This window comes from Coloeus monedula (genome assembly GCF_965178545.1).
Source record: "Coloeus monedula genome assembly, chromosome: Z".
Taxonomy (NCBI): Eukaryota; Metazoa; Chordata; class Aves; order Passeriformes; family Corvidae; genus Coloeus; species Coloeus monedula.
Genome location: NC_138822.1, coordinates 12,787,506 through 12,804,796, shown reverse-complemented (window position 1 = coordinate 12,804,796; position 17,291 = coordinate 12,787,506). Strand labels below are relative to the sequence as shown.

General features: G+C 43.3%; 1 protein-coding gene across 1 annotated transcript; it reads right to left on the bottom strand.

Moving 5' to 3' along the window:
• Positions 1-320: 320 nt before the first annotated feature.
• LOX (lysyl oxidase) lies at positions 321-8,464 on the bottom strand (the record flags this gene model as incomplete). The annotated part of the gene is made up of 6 exons (XM_082302018.1): positions 7,553-8,464; positions 7,025-7,133; positions 5,579-5,716; positions 3,083-3,239; positions 573-668; positions 321-440 (listed from the first exon to the last, which is right to left on the bottom strand). Exons 1-6 carry the CDS (start codon positions 8,277-8,279, stop codon positions 321-323), a joined length of 1,347 nt encoding a protein of 448 aa, XP_082158144.1. The 5' UTR covers positions 8,280-8,464.
• Positions 8,465-17,291: the final 8,827 nt, after the last annotated feature.

Here is a 17,291-nt window from a genome sequence, read left to right as displayed (position 1 = left end):
GTGAAAGAACTGCAGCAGAGTAACATACATGTGTGGGATTTTGCAGAATGTCTTAAGAGCACTGCAGCTGGTCAGTTCTGTGTGGATGCTATAAAAGGGTACTGAACGATCCTAGAAAGATCCCAGTGCAAGAACAAAGAAAGTGTGTGAGCCAGAGATCGTTATCTAGCAGACCAGACAGGAGCAGCAGTTTTGAAAGTGTTACATATTCCAACGGCACAAGTGCAAGAGCAAAATTCCCACAATTTTTAAAATTCCTGAAACCCAAAAAACAAAATACTAACAGTGGGGCACAGTGACACAGAAAGCCAGGGAGGCACTTACGGTGAAATTGTACAGCCAGAGGCATAGGCATGGTGGCCCGTGTAGCGGATATCGCAGCGCACAATGTTGTTGGAGTAATCGGATTCAGGCACCAGGTAGCTGGGGTTCACACTCACCTGGAGGGGAGAAAGCACAGTGCTGTCTACTGCCAGGTTTCAGCTGGTAACTTATATGCAACAGGGCAAATTATTTTCTTCTTTAAAAGCAAAAAAAAAACCCCCAAACCTCCCCATTCCCAGTACACTTACCTTCAGAATATAATTTCCAGGTTGTACATCAGTAATATCAATCCACTGGCAATCTATGTCAGCATTGTAAGTGTCGTAGCAGCCAGGGCTCAGACCCTTAAGAATGAGGTTAAAATGGGTGTAAAAAAAATTAGTCTTTAGAAACAGTGACATTCTAGACATTAGGGACGCTCGGACTGAAGTTCACTTAACCATCACAGTTCACTTAGAAAATTAACCTAGAACATTAGTCTTATTTTTAGTTGGCATTTTACTTGTGTGTCTAAACTAGAACACTTAAGTCTAATGTATTTTATAGACTGCTGTTTATTACTACTGGATAAGAAATGCCTATAATATTGACAGTTCTTCATCTGTGAGATACCTGTATTTTCTTATAATCACTTGTTACAGTACTCCTTTTATGAAAAAACTGTTGATGTTACTATTTCCTCTTTACATAAGATCAGAATAAAATAAAAACTGACCAAAGACTGGAAGTAAGTATCTGTAAATGTTGAGTGAATAGCTTCTGAGGTCCTTGAGTACAGACAGACTTGATCACCACATTGGAACCTCTCTCTACCCTTTGAAATGATGCAACTTTTTGCTGTGGATGCACTCTGCCCAAGTGCCATCTTTGAACAGTAGGGCCAAGGGCCATTTTCACACTGACCCTTGCATGGAAATGGTGTCTCTTCAGACAAATAGTGACACAAGAATCTGAGGGAACTGAAAATGTAGCCTTTATTCTAGATGCATCTTTCTGAAAAATTCTTTGTGTTAGGAACATTAGTAAGAACCCCTACATATGAACGTATTGGTAGTTCAAATCTAGTGTCATTAGCTGTGGCCAATAGAGATTGCTCTAGGCAGAGCTGATCTGTTCTGGCAACACACAGAATACAGAAAACCCAAGTCCTGCAGGAATTCCCTCTTGACCCAGCCGGTGATCAGCTCAGACTCTCGCATGTATGTGCCAAGTCTGAGGCTGGAGAAAAGTTTTACAGTCCAATTACAAACCCCTGAATTATGGGCTTCCAGTGGAAATGCTGACACAGCCATGATTCTAGTGACACAAATACTCCAGCTGTAAAATATGTATGTTGCTTAGTTAGATGTCATAGTCTACAGAAGTAGAAAAGGTATTTATAAAACCTCTTCAAAGCCTTTATATATTGCAGATCATTCATTATAGTTAAAATTCAAATGTGGGCACGTCAGCCAGTGAAACATAGCTGTCATTTCTCTGCTATAGAATAACTACCTTCTAGATTAAAAGCTGCAGTATAAGGGATAAAGTTTATGTGTAAGTATGGCCACATTGAGTTAAACCACAGATCCATCAAAGCTCAGTGTCATGTCTCTGATAGTGGTCAGCAGCAGATGCTTGACGAGAAAAGAGCATAAGGTATGGGATGTGTAATGTCAGGCAAATTCCTTCCACCAGGCAGTTAACTGTATTTAAGGCATGGGGTACCATCATATTTTTGTGTCTAGTAACCTCTATTACTTTGTCTAAATTTTTCTTAAGCTCATGGAGATTTTTGATCTCTGCAACATCCAATGGCAAGGAATTTAAATCATCATTCACATGTCCAAAGAGCACTCCTTTTGGTTTTAAAGCTGTTGCCTGACAGGTGTTAAGTTCTTACATTGTCAGAAACAGCAACAATTGTCAGTAAATATCAACAATTTCCTCTTTCAATCCACAATCACTTAAGTTTTGGTCTTATTTCTAGTTTTCCAAATGGAATAGTCTATGAAAGGTCTTAGCCATACTACACTGTTGATCATCCTTGTTCTGCTGGGGTTGGCTGGTTTGGATTTTTTAAGCTTTTCTTTAGCAGTTCTGAGAGGTGGTGATGCAATATTCAAGGTAGGAGTCTTCCATGTATTTATCTGTCATAATGGTGTGTTCCATTTTGCATGTTCCCCTAATAAGCCCTGGCACCTGGCTTTACGTTTGCACATGGCCCATCACAATGTCCACACAGCTGCCATTCCCTTTAACAGCCTCCTGGTGTACAGGCACAGAACAGTGCTCTGAGTTTTCTATGCCAGACTGCCAGCCAGCAGCTGCAGGTATTGAAGGAATCCAGCACCTTACAGCTTCAGACTCCAAGCAAGGGAAGAAATACCAGCTATGAACTCTGGGGCCAGCCAAGGACATCAGTGAGCAGTCTGGGGCTGATGAACATTGGGAACAGCTTCTTTACAAGCTGTCTTGAGTGCCCCTTAGCAAGCTTGACCAGTCCTACAGCCACAAGAACTTGTGGTGTGTTTTAATACAGTTCAGTTACCAGTGGTGCTATGCTACTGAGTGTCACTGCACTTTGATAAACCCACAGTTAACAGCAGGTGGGTGAATTAGCTGTCTCCAGGTTAGTATCCTGGTCTCCAGAATGGGGAATTCCAGAAGCTAGTTAGGGCATCAGCTAACTTAGGGCATCCTATGATTGGCAGTAAAGTTATCCAAATACAAACTGGGGGGGTGAAAGACACGTGGTTTTCTTCAAAGCAGTTCCTACCTGCGTGTGTGCTGTGCATGCATACCGCCTGTAATATCCATAATCACAGGAAGTATCTTCAAGGCAGAAACTTGCTTTGTGTCCTTCAGCAACTTTTCTATGTGAGCTCGCATCCAACAAGTCATAGTGGCTGAATTCATCCATGCTGTGATAATGTCTGTTAAACCATAGATACATTATTAGAGATGGATCAAATCTTACCAACATTTTAAAATATACTTATTTGTTCTACATCCTGTTACATCTGGCCAAATTTTATTTATTACTCAAAACCTGTGTGTTAGTATACTTTCCTACTACTGATCACTCAATTATTTTCATTACTCTAATTTTCAAGTACTACATGTCATCTTCTATAAATAAATAATAGATTTTAATTTGTTATGGGAAAGATTCCATAGCAGCACTCTTTTTCCAAAATTTCCTGTTTCAGCTCTTTTCCAATAACAATAGCAAGTATTAAGTAGTTCATATTTGAATTGAACATCTTATAAGTGCCTTTAGCCAGGGTTTTGCTAGGAATGCTTACCTTACATACCATAAATTCCATGGAAGTTTGCTACTTGCTAGCAAAACCCCAACAATTTGGTTTCACATTTCCATGGCCTTCAGACAATGTAACACATTCATAACATTGGTGAAGACAAAATCTGCATAAAGAATTCAGCTTCTGTGTACTGGCAATGCAGATTTCATTCAATGTCAACTATTTTTGCAGTCTGTACTTAATGCTGTCTCTATTTCAAAAGTGTGTATGGTTTTGATTTGGGCAAAGTGATGCATTTTTCTTGCTTTCACACAAAGTTCACAAAGTTTCACACAAAGTTTCACGCAAAGAAGTGAGTTCTAGCTCTTACTGTGCAGCTTAACACCTCATATTCTTGTAATTTCGCTTTTTCCAAATGTGTGGGAAACCAAACTCATCTTTTCTACATGCTGTCTTTGCAGCATTTGGCTGTTGTTACTTTTGAATGCTTTCAGCTCAGGAGGTGTGTGAAAAAACATCTAATTAAACGCAATTCAAATGTATTGGTAAAACAAAGCAGCACAGGAGCCTCACAAGCAGGCACATCCAGAACACTAAAACTGGGCCACAGATGATGATGACTAACACTGAGGTCTGATGGCTAGCCAAAGTAATTGGCAGTTGGAGTTCATTTCCAAATGAGTTTGTTTCACTGTTATGGAAATGATCACGAGAGATGCATTTTTTTGTAGGCAATGCATTTTCTGTCCAAGAACTGAATCAACATCAGAGACACTTTGCATCTGGACAGTGATAGCTGGGCTGTTGTGGCAGAGTAAGAAACTGTTTTTCTACAAATAGAAGATTTCAACTGCTCTCTACCCATTTCATCCATTTATCAACTTTGTAAGAATGAGGGTTGGGGGATTTTTGTTTTGGTGAAGATTTTTTTTGGGATGGAGGTTAACTAAAGCACTTGTGGAGGGGTTTTTTTAGGTTTGATTTAGTTTTAGCTTTTTGATCCTTGCAAGATTTATAAACTGAAAATATGAGTCTTTTTTGAAAGAATTTGTTCTAATCATATTGATTTTTCATTCAGTGCTTCAAGCCTCTGAACCTAGAGAGAAATATTCCATTGGCTCAGAGGCCTTCAGATCAAGCCCACATTGCATACCATTTTTAAAAAGAATAATATTAAGTTATCATTTATGTACCTGTAGCAGCAGAGCCATATTTTAAGTAAGTGGAAGTAAGTATTCTGGGTAATTAGTTCTGGTATTTTACAACTGCTCCTGCTGAGAAGTAGCAAAAATTGGAGAAAAACCTGCAAACTCTTTCATATGAGTTTTCTGAAAAGGTACAAGTTTGCAGTGTTACCTGCTCCCAAAGTGCTGAAAAAGTTCTACTACATTTCCCTTGCTGTGTTTCTAGCAATTATACTATTTCTAGAGCAATGCTCCTATGTCAAAATATCGTCGTATGATAAGAACATCATTGATAATGGGATCAGTCAACTCAGTAACTCTCCTTTTCCATATTGATCAGACCATCCCTTGTGAAGAATTAATTCATTAAATTCAGCTCAAGAATTATGGGTCGCTGTTAAAAATGATGTGTTATTATAGGGAACATGCTAGTAAATGAACATTTTAGGTTTTATAGAAACCCTATATATAAACATGTTTATTTTAACATAGTTGGGACTTTTATTTACCGATTACACTTAAATGTAAGGGGACTATATGTAAAATAAAAGGAGTAAGTGCTACTGTCAAATCTCATTTCAGACTCGTATTTATATTTAATTTATATGTTGTAAGAGTTTCATACATATGGATAAGTTGTGTATCCATCTTGGTTTCATGTGTCTGTAGAAAGAGTAATTACCACTACATAAAACTAATCAGACAGTTATAGGGTAAAGTTTCCCCATGGTTTCTCTCTGCTTCACTTCAGTTTTAGAAAGTGTCCCCTTATAAGTGACAATTTGTTAGTGAAAAGAATAATTAGAAGATGAGCACTTCACTCACTGGTGACAGCTGTGCCACTCCCATGAATAACGGGGTCTGCTGGGCAGAAAATCCGACGTGCCTTGATTTTTCACTCTTTGGGGGAATCTCAGGAGCACCCGATTGTCATAGTCTCTAACATCTGCTCGATAAGCTGAACTGCAATGATGCAAAACAAGGAAAACAAAGAAAAAAGCCATAAGTATGTGCAAGAAATACTTTGAAAAATACTTTATATTGTCTCAGAAGTAACACGGCAGAGATCATTTTGAGCCCCAATCTCCTTATGCATTGGAGATTCACAACAGGAATTCCATATGGTGTGGAAATGCCTCGTGTCAGACCAAGACCTGAAAAAGACTCAGATCTGGTTTTAATTTTACAAACGGAAGGTTGACCACTGAATGACTCTGTCTATGAAGAAGATCAGTGCTTAGCTGTAAAATTACTCTGGTACCAAAAAGCACAATTTCATTTGTTGCTCTTAACCAAAATGACTCCCTGTGTATGCACGATCACAGAACAGATGTTTCATAGTGTTGTAAAAAAAAGAATTAATATGTATATGAATCAGGGTACATTTTCTTATTCTACGTAGCTATTATCTACAGTCTTTTAAGTACTGGAATATTTTAATCAACTAATAGCCAGCAAGAACCCTTCAATGAGTCTTCATTGTGAAGCTAGCATAAAAAATACTGCTTCTTATGTCATGTTTTCTTTTTTCTGCAAGTGAAGAGCAAGCATGACCCTGGAAACAGTCTGACATAAATTAATGACTCTGGTAAATAAATAAATCTGTTTTGCATGATAAGGTATCAAACAAGTTTAAATGGTTAAAAACAGCCATGTCGATTTCTTTCCAAGCAAAACAGGAAAAATCCCTCCTTGCCAACTGGACAAGACCTAACTTCATAACAAAGCTGTTATTTCAACCCCTTAAGAGACTCTGAAACACTTTTCAGAGAGATTTCAGTTTTAGGAGACATTACAAGGCATAGGCCCAGAAACAATTATCTTATTATAATCTTAATAGTAAATTGTGGTGCTTAAGAATAGGGTTTTTGTTGTTCGGTTGTTTTTTGGGGTTTTTTTATGAAGTAGCATATGGTCTTGTGAGAGTAGAGGAGGGAGATGAAAATCAACAGATTGAAGTGGTTTTCTAGGTGCCTCCATTTCATAAAATTCAGAAATGTTCAAGTGAGCCTGGCAATAGAAACATGTAATATAATTTTTCACAACATGTAGGTTCTTCAGGAGATCTGTAGCTTGTCTCTCTAACATGGCAGTATTGCTTTCTGATGTGCACACTCCACCATCTGCCACAAACTTGGAAGAAGGTTACAGTGGGCTGTGTTTCCTTGCACCCTCCAGCCTCACCCTTCCCCACTCTTCACCGTGTTCACAGGTGGAAACAGGAGCACAGCAACCCGCAGAGAACGGGCAAAAGCTTGGGACGATGCCTACCTTGCCAAGCAGTTCTCCTCGGCAGCACATCTCAAGTTATACATGGACATCCTCTGGACATATGTGGACGCCTGGATGTAATAGGGATCTGGGACTAAGTCAGGGAGACCTGCAGTTCATCAAACCAACCACATAACAGCAAGATCAACGCAGGACACGTTTGCAAATATTTGGCTACCATCCCAGTCGTTAGGGGCCGTCGTTTTGCCTCTGCCCTCCGTTAACCTCGCATCCCCCTTTGCTCGGGCTTGTCCCAAACACCCCATCGCAAGCACGACGCCTGGACCCCTCGGTGGGCTTATCGGCAGCTCGCCCCTCTCCCAGAGGCGGGGAGCGGGGCTGCCTGCCGTCCGAGAGCCGGGCGAACGCTTGCCCGGTCAGGTTTTGCCCCGAGCGAGGGCCAGCAGGGCAGGCGACCCCCGCAGCTCACCCCGCCGGGACCGGCGTGCGCGGAGCGAGCGGGTCGTGCGGCGGGGCCGGGGCCGCCGGCGGGGGAGGGACGGGACGGGCGGAAAGGAGGGCTCTTACCGTACTGGAAGTAGCCGGTGCCATAGCCGGGTCTGTACCTGCTGCCCTGGCGGGGCCTCTCGTAGGTATCGTAGTAGTTGTAGTAGGGGTTATCGTCCGTGTACTTGTAAGGGTTGTAGGGGTCGTCTCCTACCATGACATCTTCCCGGCCGGGCCTGAAGCTGCCCAGGGGCGGCAGGCTGCCGACCCCGGTGCTGCTGCCGTTGCCGTCGCTGCCGGTGCCGCCGGCGGGGCTGGCGGGGGCGCTGGGTCTCGGCGCCCCCGAGGAGGCGCTCCGGGCCGCGGCGGTGGCGGCCGCTGGGCTCCGCTGCGCGGCGGCGGCGCGACCCCCGGAGGAAGCCTGGTAGCCGGCCTGGAACCAGCGCCGAGCGCCGGAGCCGCCCCGGCTGCCGGCGGCGGGCTGGGGCTGGGGCTGGGGCTGCGCGGCGGCGGCGCGGGCGGCGGCTCTCCGCGGCAGCACCGTGCCGTTGTTCCTCAGCAGCAGGATGGGGCTGCCCGCCGCCTCCGCCGCCTGCCTGCGCCGCGGAGGCTGGTACTGGGAGCCCAGGCTGAGCAGGCTGTACACCTGCCCGTTGTTCTCCCACTGGATCCGCTGCCTCCAGGCGGCGGGGGGCGGCGGGGGATCCCGGCGCGGCGGCTGCTGCTGGCAGCCGGCGGGCCAGAGGCAGCTCCAGTAGATGCACGCGTGAAGCTGGGCGAGCAGGAGCCCCGGCGGCGCGAAACGCATCTTCTCCTCTTTCGTGGGCGCCGGCGGGTAGCGAGATACGGGCAAAACTGGGGAGGGGAGGGGGGGGCGAGCGGAGAGCGAGGGGTGCCTTTCCTGCTCGGAATGGAGCGGGGGGAGGGGGGGCGGTGCGGGGAGGCCGGGGGGTGCGGGCTGCGCCTCTGGAAGGCTCAGGCGGGCAGCGGGGTCTCAGGCGCTGCGGCACCCGGGAGGTGCCATCGGGCAGGTCGGGCCGTCGGAAAGGAAACCCGGCCCGGGGGAGGCGGCGAGAGCGGCTTTTCTTCTCCCCGGTATTTATAGGCGAGGGGATGCGAATGGGAGCCGGAGCAAACAATCAGCCTCTCATCGTCCTCCGGCCCGCGCTGGTGTCTGGAGCGAGGGAAGGAGGAGGAGGAGGAGAGACCAGGGACTTTAAACTTGCTGGCACGCTCGCAAAGTTACACAAGCCCCGCTGGCTGGGCTGGCTGCACCCCCGCCATTTGTTCACGTAATGCGGCTGGAAACGTGCGGCCCTGACAGTTCCCCCCACGGCCGCCCCCCGCCCGCCCCGCGCGGGGGCGGCTCGGGGGGAACGGGGCGGCTCGGGCCGGCGCGGCGGCGGGGGCTCCCCATCCTCCCTCCCTGCCTCCTTCCCTGCCTCCTTGCCTGCCTTGCCTCCCTGTCTCCCCCCGCGCCCCGAGCCGCGCCGAGCCGTGCCGAGCCTGCGGCGGGCGGGCGCGCTCAGACACACGTAGGCTGCCAGAGCATGCCGTGGGGCAGCGCCAAAGTATGCAAAGGAAAAATGCTATTAGCTCATCAGCGCTGGAGAGACTAGAAACGGGGTGGCGGGGAGGGGGAAGGGGCCGCTGGCGAGAGAGGAAACATGTTTCTGGAAAATGTGCTGGCCGGCACATCTCCCGCGCTAGAGCAGCTGCTGGTGACCTTCGTCTCAGCGCTGAGTAACAGTCGGATCCCCTTAATGACCTCTTCATTAGGAGAAAACTTCCATCAAATAAACTCTTGACTATTGACTTTTGGGGTTTGTGCATATGAGTCACACGAGAAATATATTGGCGATGGTCCTCCCGGAGTAAGTTTTCATTGAAAAGTGAAATTTCACATGGGAGAGGCTTACCCCTGTCACCAGAACAAATAAACCTAGTTCAGGCGGTGTCTCCCCAAAACCGTGCCGGGGAAGAGGAGCAGGCTGCAGCCCGAAAGCCTCTCCCTTCCTTCCTGCTTTTACAAGAGTTCATCAAGGTTGTGTTTTGATAAGTACAATCACCCAGCAAGGCAAATGAATTCAGGTCCGTGGATTTCAGCCAAAACTTCTTTTGGGTGTATTTTTCCAAGGGCTGTTTGCTTATGAATCCTTGCAAAGGAATTGAGAATACACAAAAGTTCTTCTTCACCAAAAGTTGGGTGGTGAGGATATTTAAGTGAATCCTGTCAATGATGATCAGCCTGGGCTGGAGGTTTTCACCCTACTCAGATAGATTCAAGGCAACCTTGGACTGCTGCCAGCTTCCCCACATCAGGTTAACAGCCCACAAGTCACTGGCCAGGTGAATATTTGCCACTGGATTTTGATGTTCTTGACACACTTCTCCTGTCATTTGTTGTGCTGTAGTTTATTTTAATTGCATACTACTTTAAATGGTGCACACCTAATAATTGAAAACCAGAAAAATGTGGTCCCACATTGCGGCTGTGATGGATGCTGGTGGATGCTGATTTACGCTGCTATAGGATTAGTTGTAGTGCTCATCTTTGAAGTACTTTCACCACCCTGAAATCAGTGGTGCCACCCTACATGTCAAAGGTCCCCCCGTGGACAGGGGGGTCATTGGCTCTGACTGGCACCAGGTGCTCACCATGGTAGGCTTGCTCGTCCTGCTCATTAAAATGGTCAGTCTGGAGAGTACTGAGGAGCACAAGGCAGGTGTGCTCTGAAGACAGCAAAGTCTTCTCACTTGAGAACGTACCCAATAGCCAAGTAGGTGCTTGTTACCATTGCTAGCCAGCACCAGGGTGGTGGGGAGCATCTGCAGGACTGGGGCCCCAAGGAGAACAGTAACCGGTGTCTTTCCACAAGTGGGTTGTATGTGCTAGTTTGGGCAGTCTGCTGCAGAGGTGGTTGGGTTTGGGCTCTCTTATTCATTGTATTTGCAGGCTGTTCATCCCCTATGATCTTTCTCATTGTGGCTTTGAAAATATTATTGTCCATTTAAGGGTTTGCCTGGAACAATCAATGACTAAGGCTGAGTAAAGCGGAAAGGTTGAAGATAGGGAAAATGCAACACTGAAGGAATGAGATTTCTGTCTTTTTAATCTTCCTCTAAATATTACTAACGGTACAAACAGCAGGTTGTTGCCCAATGTGTGATATTAGACAATGTTTCCACACAGTGGGATTCCAGCCATTTTTTCTTACGCCTGATTAAGTTACTACTTTTCATGAAACCGGAGAAAGCATATTTGAGACTGGTATTCTCATCCATCTATCATCCATTCACACTGTTTGCCATTTTTCCCATAGCACAAGTGTCATTTGTTAATTAATTTAGGGTTCATAATGCCTGGAAAGCACTATTAGCATCCCTAGAGAGTGGTGTCCTTCACTTAGCATTAGGTGCCTATGTCCATTTAACTATTGTCCTCTCTCCACAGGTTGCCTGATTACACCAGGTTTTTACATGATGGGTCTGAATAGACCATCAAAAAGCTCTGTGACCTGAGGTGTGGAGGCAAAGATTTCTGCAGTACTGAAAAAAGACACATAAGCAAGTCAGGTACTGTGACTGCTTTAAAACTGCCCTAAAAACTGTCAAGCACTCTGATATTAAACTTTCTCATGGAGGTTGATACAGCTTCTTTGTAAAGTCCATTTCTGATACTGATCACAGTTAATTTAGTTACTTGAGCTTTTGCCTACCTTTCTTTTTTGTCTGGAACAGCTGGTATTCCTGGGTACTTGTTGCACTGGGGATTTTGATTTCTGCCACCTACAGAAATAAATACAGTCTATATCAACTGAGAAATAAAATCTCCCTTCATTAAAAAATGACGCTAATTAAAGCAGATGTCAGTAAGTAATTGCAGTAATGTCTCAAAACCTCCTATCAGTGGGTAACTTATATTTAAATTTACTTGTAAGGTTGTTGCAGCCCTCATTTGGATGTTACAAACAGAAAATGTCTCCAATGGCATGAGTAGCATTTGGAGTTACCCTAATGTGTACACTACTGCTAAACTGCTAATTCAGTTGTGAATCTTGAAAAATATTAACCTGTTCACCAACAAAAATACCTCAAATAGAACCAAAGCTATTTGAATTTGGCATGTCTTAGTACGTGTTCTAAGACAGACATTTTAAGGTTCTTTAATCTTACTATTTGATATGTGTATGAAAAAAGTATGATAGTGTAGAAAAGGGGAAACAATTTTAAATGTCAGTTTACATCAATGGCTTTATTTGTTACTTTTAATATTATTTTAAAAATATCAGTTCTGTAGTTATGGGTTGGATAATTTGTGGTTTTGTTTAGTCATAAACTGGTATGCTTAGCCAGAGTCACACACATAAAACAAGAAATAGAAATAATTTTATAAAATCCTAAAAGGAAACTATACAAACGTAGTATGTGTTAAATATATTTATAAATTGATATTTTTTCATTTGGGATTAAAGGGTTGTTTGTTGAGGAGTCACTACAAGACAAATCTTGAAAAGTAGTGGTTGGTTTCAGCTTTTTCTAGCTGGGAAAAAGTCAGTGTGCTCATCTGATTGATGCTTGAATGGACAAAGAACTTACTTCTTCTGTTTGCATGAACACTGAGTCGTAGCTAGATTATTCAAATTTATCTTCTTTTGTAGATCTTACTTATAACACTTTTTATAAATTGCCATTTTTTGCATTCAAATATTAAAAATTGTGGAATTTTGTTGCACACCAGAACACTGTGGATTTTTCTGAAGCATATTTTACAGAAGGTCCAGGTATCTTTATTTAGGAAGTTGGTTGTAAATCCATTGCATTAAAAGATTCCTAATTATAATGAATTCCCCTTAATAATTGGAATTAAGATGTAAAGGTATTCTTTACAGCTTGTGAACATTACTAGAAACTAAGAACACTGAGCATTTTCAGATTCAGTTCTGTAATGAGATTTTTTAACAAATCAACTTAATTAGAGACAAGGGTTATAGACTTTTTCTGACATCAGTAGTCTTTGGAGCAGACAGTTATTATTTTTACAAAAGTTAGTCTTCTAGTTAAATTTAGCTACCCTTTGTATGTCTAATACTGTCCCTGTCCAGCTCTGTGGGGTCCTGTGTGCATCCAGAGATGCACGGGTGGGTTCAGTAATACAGTCGGTAGCAAAGAGTCAAGAAGGGCATTTGCATGCGGTTTTTTTCCCTTTGTTTGTTTTTTGTTTTGTTTTTCAAACCATAACAACAGTTTAATGTATCTTTTTTAATTATACAAAAGTCACACCCCAATAATTCAAACATTAATAACTGATCCACTTGATACAAAACCAATTCACCCAGGCAAAACAGTAGAGAAATGTAGGATTCATTTTTAATTAAAGATTATCATTGACAATCATAGTATGGACGGATTTGACTAATTATTATTCTAACTGGTGTTTTGTCCTGAGCAAATCTCTCCACACCTTGGCTATGCCACAGTGCACTTCCAGTACACACATGTAAAGCTGTCTACAGGAGCCCTTCACAAAGTTATGTTCAGTTTCAGCTGTCATGAGTTAAACAACATTGAAATCGTGTATAAATCATCAAGGACATTCAGAATGTCAGATGTGAAGCCTGTGTGACAAGAAGTGATTCCAAATAACTTTGTCCCCAACCTCCACAGAAGGTGTCTTAAAGGACCCAGGAAACAACGCGGAGGCACCAGGCACCACCACACACTCCTGCCATGCCCTTCCAGACCAGCACCTACCCTTCCCTTCCGCTGCTGGATCATCTTCTAAGGCAGCCAAGTGCATCAGCAACCTAGGCTGTCTTCACATCCTCTCTCACTCAGTCTTTAGACTCCACATCACTCAACTCCTCTGTAACATTCAGAACCAGATTTCCTTCACAGCAAACTGAGATACAAACATCTTTCTGACTACTGTCATGAACATGAAAATGCTGCAGAACGCACATGGCTCAGAGACCATAGTCTGGGAGCCAGGTAACTTCAGCCGAGGGACAAATTCGGAGTCAATAATTTGTTGCTTTCACTGGAAAACCTTTCAGGAACCCGGGCTTTGTAGTGCTTGGGAGGCAGGGCTGTGAGCCTAGTAGCTCGAGCATTGATCAGAAAATAAGGCAGGGGAGTAATCCCTTTCTAGCTGTTGTGACTGCTCAGTGATTTATTTATTGTGTATGGTATACAGATTGGTCTCTTCTTGTTTGTTCTGGGGAAGCAGGAGGTTGGCCACATTCATGAACTACCCCTGAATCCTCACTGTCAGCTTCAGTAGCTAAAATGAAGAACAGACAAATGTCAGAGTTAAACACAAACAAAGAAGCCAAAACCCCAAACCCTCTGTTAATACCGTCCTTGCCCGGCTCCGTGGGGTCCCGCGTGCCCCCACAGCCGCACGGGTGGGTTCAGTGCTACAGTCGGCAGCAAAGAGTCGAGAAGGGCACTTGGGTGCGTGCCGGCAGGAGCATTTATTGCTGCTGCGCTGCCGAAGGGTGCAGAGGCAAAGAGAACGTGAGCCCAAAACTCAGCGTTTTATCCGGGGCCGAGGAAAAGGCGGGACTGGGGAACAGGGACCAATGGGGAAGCTCTGGGGGAGTGACAAGGGTGAGAGGCTGACCGCCAACCAGGGAATCCAAACTGGGATAGATTCACATAACAGAACAATGCATCCAGGGAGAAGCCTTTCTGGTCACCCTAACATAAAGTGGTTCTCGGGGTACTAGGGACTTGTCTTACTGAAAACTCTCTGTCCCTTGTAATGTATGTTCACCGGCCACCACATATGTCTGATTTTGAAGTCTCTAACCAGGCAACTTTCCACTACCATAAGTAATGTAAAAGTAAACTTTCAGACTTTTTTTCCTGCTCTGAATTTATAGAGAAACAAATAGATTTTTGTTGTTTCAATGAAATAATCAACTTGTTGGAAAAAGAATATTATTAGAATTTTATTAGCAGGTAATGTCCTCGATTCAAAATTAACAGCAAAAATGCCACCTGTCCTTTACATTATATTTTAGGTTCATCTATCTGCATTACAATACTAGTTTGTGGTTGCTTTGTTTTATACACTTTAGATGGAACTGCTGAATTGCAAATACCTGCACCAGATAAAGTAGATTAATCATACTTGTCTATCTCTTCAGGATCTGACAACTTGATCAGGAAAAGCAGCTACAGGACCTAAGACAGATGTTGCTCTTTTATTGTGTGATGAGGGCTGAAGACAAGGCCTTCTGATATCAGTGGATTTTTTGTTAAATCAGAGGTTTTCAATGAGGTTTTAATAGCAGTATTTTTTAAGGCTAGAGTGTTGATGTGTTGCTAAATCTGAACATGGGTGGTTTCGCAGGATGCAGTTATATGGTTTCTTTCTTGAATGTAAGTTTTAAAAGAGCATAGTGTAGGAATATTAAACAAAAAGTCTTTCACTTCTTGAATTTATAGTGTGTTTCATCTCTGTATGTTTTTTCTAACTTTCCTATTTGTTTTCTGTCTTCCAAGATTTCTATAAAAGCAAGATTTCTAAAATTGTGAGATAAATAGATAAATATGCCATTACTGCAAATTCAATCAGAGATTTGAAAATCCACCAAAGCTTTTTCTTGTCTTATACATCAGCATCTGTAATGAAAGCTTCCCTAACTATTGTCTATGTAGTATTCATTGCAATGGTATGCAAGTTGTCTGATGACACATACAAAGGAACAGAAATCCAACACATTCGAAGTAAAGAGCCCATTATCTGTGCATTAACACCTGTGATGGGTACTAGAGTTAGCTTCATTTAGCAAGGTCAATAAAATTCAAATTAGATTAGTACAGTGTATGTGTAAAGAGTGCTTTATTGCTTAGGGAGTTCAGTCCTTTACTGTCTCCACAAGCTGAGCACGTGCTAAAGGACTGCCCACCATCTCAGACACAAACACCTAATTTTATTGAAATCTGTGACTACTGAGGAGAGGTTACTGTGAAAATCACAAACTGGCCAAACAGTTCTATACACAGGCACATCTTTGTTGTGGTGGTGTTCCAAAATGAGTCTTCCCTTCTGCATATTTTGCACAAAAGCAAGAAAACCCATCTAGTAAGGATGGCTTGAGAGAACAATTAGTTTTGAATCAAGATACTCACCCGGTTGAGATTGATTATGAACGTTATGTATAAAGGGAGAGAAATGGATAGGTTTCCAAATCTGTAATTTTCCTTCCATCTTCAGTAGGATATAAGTCCATGTAAATCATTCACAAAGAGGAACACTGCCCAACATAAGAGCAGAGCACGTCAGCAGAAATTTTGGAACATGATTTTACTATGCATCTCATCAAAAACTCTCCTAAATACCTGGATGTGGTAGTTTTCTTCATAGCATCCTTGCCTTTATAACCATCCCTGAATTTGTGTGGCCATCACAGAGACAGGTAATTTTATATGTGGAACTTCAATGTCTGATGGAAAAGCCAGAGAAAGCCCCTGTTTCAAATCCCAAGGTGAATTTTCAAAATTGACATTAGAAAAAAATTTGGTGTTATACTGACAAGGCTCAGTAAAAACAGCAATCAGTATTGCCCTTCATAATGCAAATGTGAATTCATAAAAAGTGGGACACTGATGATGGTAAATAAAGAACTGGCAGAGGAACTCCTGTATTCCTATGACTATGATTTTAATGTCTGCTACTTTGTTTTCACTGGGGAATATCTACACAGTAAAAAACAAGCAACCCCCCTGAGTTTTTGCATTAGAATGTTTAGAGGTATCAAGGACATTAGAAATAGAGTTTGCAGTTTGCATTCAAAAAGAAACGAGGGTAGAATAGAAACAGTTGAATGGCACAACTTCTCCAAAGTGAGATCTGCTTCTAGCAGGACATGGAAACTTGAAAAAGGTCTTCTGATAAGAGAGGCAGGTTCCAACTTGTAAGTTATATTAGCCAAGCTCCTACAGAAAAAGAGTATTGTCTAGGCATCTATCCCTCCTGGATATGTACAGCAGTGTTTTGCTGTATCTGATGTCAAAATGGAAATACCTGATCAGGAGGCAGGATGTTTCTAAAATAAATATCTCACATTTACAACTCAGTCTCGGTTCCCAGCGTGGTATTGGCAAGCAAATATTTGATATTATTAACACCTATTGGCTCTATTTTGCTTATCAGACAGCTATGTTCAGAAAGTTTTGTATGTAAACCCTGCAAAAGGTTTTCTGTGTGGATTACATAAACATACCTAGTGCATCCTCCTGGATGATCTGTCAGCGCATGTGGATGACAGGGAGTTCATTAGAGGCAGCCAACATGGCTTCACCAAGGGCAAAATCCAAAGAGCTGCCCTCAACAGCTCAGTGTCCAAATGGTGAAGAGTAACAAGCATCCCTCAAGGGTCCATATTTGGTGCTCAGTATCTTTACTAATGACACAGACAGTAGGATTGAATGCACCCTCAGGAAGTTTTCTGAATGGTGCAGTTTCCTTTGCTGGAGAGAAGGTGCTCCTCCACTCTGTTCTCCTGAGATCCCACCTGGAGTACTATGTCCAGCTCTGGGGTCCTCAGCACAAGAAAGATATGGACCTGTTGCAGCAGGCCGCAAAAATGATCAGAGGGTTGGAGGACCTGCTTATGAAGACAGGCTGAGAGCGCTGAGGTTGTTCAGCCTAGAGAACAGAAGGCTTCAAGGAGACCATCTAGCAGCCTCTTAGTTTATAGAGGTGGCTTATAATAAAGATGGAGGGAGACTTTTTACTGAAGCCTGTAGTGACAGAACAAGAAGGAACATTTTTAAACTGAAAGCAGGTAGATTTAGGTTAGATACA